The sequence below is a fragment of the Macrobrachium rosenbergii genome, chromosome 4 (assembly GCF_040412425.1).
Source record: "Macrobrachium rosenbergii isolate ZJJX-2024 chromosome 4, ASM4041242v1, whole genome shotgun sequence".
NCBI classification, from domain to species: domain Eukaryota; kingdom Metazoa; phylum Arthropoda; class Malacostraca; order Decapoda; family Palaemonidae; genus Macrobrachium; species Macrobrachium rosenbergii.
Window position 1 is genome coordinate 490001 of NC_089744.1, and position 5000 is coordinate 495000.

At 37.7% G+C, this 5000-nt stretch overlaps 1 protein-coding gene across 1 annotated transcript in view; it reads right to left on the bottom strand.

Annotated features, from left to right (window-relative positions):
* Nucleotides 1-5000, bottom strand: part of LOC136836404 (piggyBac transposable element-derived protein 4-like) — a 155031-nt gene that overhangs the window by 748 nt on the left and 149283 nt on the right. Inside the window, exon 3 of the mRNA XM_067100611.1 lies at nucleotides 1-595. This exon is cut by the window's left edge and continues 748 nt beyond it. Within this exon, the coding sequence (XP_066956712.1) occupies nucleotides 1-595 (595 nt within the window). The remainder of the gene's footprint in view (nucleotides 596-5000) is intronic.

A 5000-nucleotide genomic window follows, 5' to 3' on the forward strand; every position in this document is an offset into this window, starting at 1 on the left:
CTTGTAGTATGATTATCGAAACGTAGTGCTCCAAGAATCTGTTCAAACCTGTTGACTGACATGGTTTTCGAAAATATAGGAGACCCAGATGGAGGGTTCCATAATTGCCTGACAGGTTGATTTTTGCTTTTGTATACCCCTCTTAGAATGCACAAGCCTATGTAAGCTTGAAGTTCTTCAAGTACCAATGCCTTCCAATCTTTGTACATCCGTTTCCCTTGTCTGTTTGTTTCATGCAGAATGGTTGACAGCATACTGTTGTCAAAGATAAGATCAAAAGCAGAAGATGGATCTTGTGGTATTCTACTAGCTGCATATGCAGTAATCCCTGATCGCATTGTCAGAACATTTACAGAAGACATACAACCTTGTGTTGCAGGAGCTGCCAAAAACCATTTGTCGCCTGACGGAGCAATAAACTCCTCATCTCTTCTAGTTGGAACATCTTGAGAGTTGTCACTGGTAATATCATCATCATCATCATCATCATCATCATCATCATCGGCATCACTGCTGTTGGTTGAAATATCTGTAGGGGGAGGTATAAATTCTTCGTCACTTGTATCATCCACCTCCTCTTCGATGTCACTGTCTTCTAATAGATTCCAAATTTGTTTCGTCACACAAATTTTCTCGACGATTCAAGATAGAATTAGAGTAATGTGATGTGAATATACTAGAGGCTGTTGACTTACTGATCTAATCCCAACAATCAACTCAACAGAATTGCTCAAAACGTTTTTTTACCCCAACAGCCAACCCAACGCTTTTGCTCAAAACGTTTTTGACCCCAACAGCCAACTCGTGCAGTTGCTCAAAACGTTTTACACCCACACAGATTCAATACATGAACTGTTCTGAAAATGAAAAGCATATAGGATAAAAGTGCTGTTCAGAATAATGGTAATGTAACTAGTTTGTGTAATAACAAGTAACAAACAGTAATTGGAAGCCCAGACCATCATTGTTGTAAAATTATTCTCTATGACTTTTATAACATAAAAAGTTAATCTTTTTACAAACTATGTCTTATTTGTTATAGATATTGTCGTGAAGATGTCGCATATTATCATTCACCTATCTAATTTTCTTTTGGAGCTAAATATTGAATAAAAAATATTAAATCTGCGTATGAAAGAACTGGAGTCAGAATGACCCCAGTCATGCAGCGATGCCAAATTGATTCATAGAAAAAAAAAGCCTTAATGAAAGACTCTTGAAAAGACACTAAATCAAAGAAAACATGTTTTTATGAAAAGCCACGGAAAGGGAATTTGCCAAAAAATCTCAAATATAAAATATCAATGATTTTGTACCATCTGGGGTCAAATTGACCCCGCCATGCATCCACCGGTTAAATATACCTTTATTACCATACGCATTACAATGTCAGCATTTCAGCCGTATGTACCTTAGCTTCAGTCATGCCTTGTATATCAATTTGTATGTATATATTCATCTGTCAGCAAACACAAATGATTGTGTGGTGACCTCTGTTTTCATTCACCTAGTGTGGGACGCTACATTTCCGCTCGCAAGAGTTATTGACCTGTCTGTTTGTTGTCTGAATAAATTAGTAAGTTTGTAGACGCTGACTCTTACTTACACCTCCGCTACAGTATTCTAGAATAAAAATAGCAAGATTTGTTTTTTATCTAACAGATTTGTTGGTGAGTTTCACACACACATATATGTGTATATGTATGTATGTATGTACGTATGTATATCCATACGTAACACATACTCACATCATAATAATAATGGTGGTAATAACAATGTTAGTAATACTGGACTAATACGTATGTGTACTTGTTTGCTCGTGCTTGTTTTGTAGTTTTCTTCAAGTTGTTTTGATATCAGTCCATCATGCCAAATGTCTGCTTGAGAGGTGATCCTGTCTCAAGGAAATGACCAGGTAATGGGTTCGTCCAGGTCTCTCTCCATTATTTCCCACACATCTCACACTATACAGTCAGAGTCATCCCCCATCCCTCTCTCTCTCTCTCTCTCTCTCTCTCTCTCTCTCTCTCTGGTTGCAGATGCATTTAGGATTAGCTGCATCAAAGCACGTACAAGCGTTATGCGCAAAAACCTCCACCGATTTCAATGTATGCAAATCAGTCAGTGACGGCGCCATTGTTAACTTATCTGCACATCGGGGAGGGAGGTGTATATGCCCTTGTGTGAGGGGGCTTGGTGGCTGGTGTAGCTACGTTTAAAGGGGGTTTTTTGGATTGGGGTGTCAGGTTTTGGGTGGTGTAGTGGTATATATAGCACAGACAAACACACACAGGGGTTTGATTAGACTTTTGAATTTCAGGGAATCACCTGTTCGCAACTCACCACAGTATAACAAAGAAATAAATAGTAATCAAGAATTTTGATGTTTTACTTCAGATGCTGACTGCAAAAAGGACTTATGAAGCTGGACAGGAGTCTTCAGGGGTCCAGATTAAAGGCTCACCAAAGCGCGTGTGTGCCTTCATAGACTAAATAGTGGGCGAGAGGTCCAAGCATCGTGGGGCCACGTGCTGTTAACGAAGGACTGGATTAGTTGGCGGTTTGCTAAAGCTTAAGACAAAAGGATTTAATCCATGCGTTTTAAAGTGCTTTTAAATCCACGGATTAAATCATTTTTCAAGTGCGTTGTTTTTATCGGGCACATATATGATCCATCACCTCTCTGTTGTCATGTGGCAAGGGAGAGTGAGCGGGATTCCATACGATTTTTGAGGTTGAGAGAGGCCCGGAGGGTTGTGGCACGAGAAGGGGAGAAATAAGGCGTTTGAGTAGAAAATGGATCTGGGGTGGGGCGGGGGGGAGGGCGGTGGCTTGTTCGTAAGAGAGCCAGGGAAAATGAGTAAAAAAGGATAAAATTTTGTTTTTCTCCAAAGAAACCTCCTTCACCACTGAGCTTCTTGTATCAACGAATGTGATTAGTCTGTTGCAACCTCGATTGAGGTTTGAAATGATTCTCTTATGAAAGGTGAGGGGGTGTTGAGGTTAAGCCACGATTTTGACTCATATAAAGGCAGGATGAAACATCAACCTTTTATGTTGGATTAACAAAGCAGGGACGAAGGTTCGGATACGGTTACCGGGGTATGCCGGATTTGGCGTTATGTGTTAGAGGATTGGATTTGTTGCATAAAAGAAAAACGGGGCCTCTAGAGAACAGCTTGATATTTATTAAAACAGCACCGAGAGACAGGAATCGTTATCTGCTGATCATCATTAGTTATTCAAACTCAGTGAAGGTGGTGAGTGAGTGGGGTCTCTTCAAAGTTGCTTTAAGGATATTAAAACAGCAATTAATGGTTAAAGTAAGTATATTAATCAGTGTTACTTTCGATGTGCGTAATTATTAAAACCTCAAATTAAACTTGAAGTTGGAATCATTGACTCCTTGATAGTCTCTTGGTAGTTGTAGAAATAATATTTTTATTTTTTTTTTTCGAATGATCAAAATATTGTGTTAAAGAATAATGTTTATGACGTCTTCGTCATAATATTTAGGGATTTCAGCCTTTCTTTCGTACAGGTTTTTGACGGCTAACGCCACAATCCAAAGGTGAAATGAAAGAATTAAGAATTTTAACTTCCATTCTTTTGTCCCTTTTGACATAGGCTGTAAATAGACAGTTAAGCCAGTGATTAGTTCCTTATAATTTCTGGAAAGACCTCGTTTATCTTAATTTCCAGGGGTCACTGACCACGTTTGAGTGTCAGTTTCTCCTCACGCAAAAGAGCAGATCATTTGCCTACTACAGCTTTTCTTTGTAGCCTCGTTACCTTTTAGTTAATTTACTGAAATTCTTGGATTTTCATATGCTTCCTCTACCATTCCAGCCATGTACAATTTTGTCGTATTACACATATCCCGATAAGTTCTTGTTTCACTTAGGTGTGGTTAATTTTGTTGCCATCGATCGCCATAATGATTCTGACACCTTATTGAACATTGAAATTCGCCCATCAATTCTGTCTTAGAAGACTCCGATTAATATTTTGTTTTTAGGTCTGCGTAATAATAAGAACGTATAACTCGTTCTTTTCTGGTGTTGTACTAGCGATCTAAGTTTTATCATGATGATAATGATAGCAATAATAACGTCAGCGATATTGTAAAGGTGATATATATGAAGTTAGTAGTATATAATGTTTTAGATATTTATAAAATTGTTTTGCTCTTCTCTTTTTGGTAATTCCCGGGAGGAAAATAAATGTAGAGATTTTATGCGGTGCCTAAATGTTTTACTGGGAATTTGTGATGTCCAGTAATAATTTTAGTTAAATGTAGTTTTTTCTCATTGTCATAATATGCACAGTAACACGCTGGTATAGAATATTGAAGTTTAACTGAATGACGATTGTAGTGTTATGATGCCAGTATTCATATCATTAAATGTCAAGTGAAGTTAAAGTCTCATTTGTCTGTCACCTGTCGCAAACACCTGGAAGCAGACAATTCGAAGTTCCATGACAGGAAGGTTTTAGGGGGAAAGGAGTCTGCAAGTTGTATGACAGTTTCTATTTGAAAACAAATTATTGGTGGGATTCGTTGTCACTACGCGGTTATACAAAGTTGAGGGAAGTGGAGAAGTATTGACGGGTAAAATAATCGTGTGTTTTTATAGTAGAATGAGTATCAGGACGTTACTGTACAAAACTGACTTTGAAATTTTCCAACCCTAGGATTCTGCGATGAGAGTTGTGTAAGTACAATAATCCCTGTCTCTTTCTTCGGTATAACCATCTTCTCAGTATTAATTTTAGTTCCTCCAGTCATTTCAGAGTAAGAAATTTATTATTTTATAAAGGAAATTTAACGCTTAAAAACCAGGGAATTGTAGACTTGAAATCCTGATTAGAAATGTATCCTAGACTTCTTAAAATCTATATCTTTGTGTTGTCACTTTGAATTAATTTGGTAGTTTGTATTTAGAATTTTCCCTCGATGACGCATATGATGATAATTGTGGTATCCTTGTCCTTTGTAG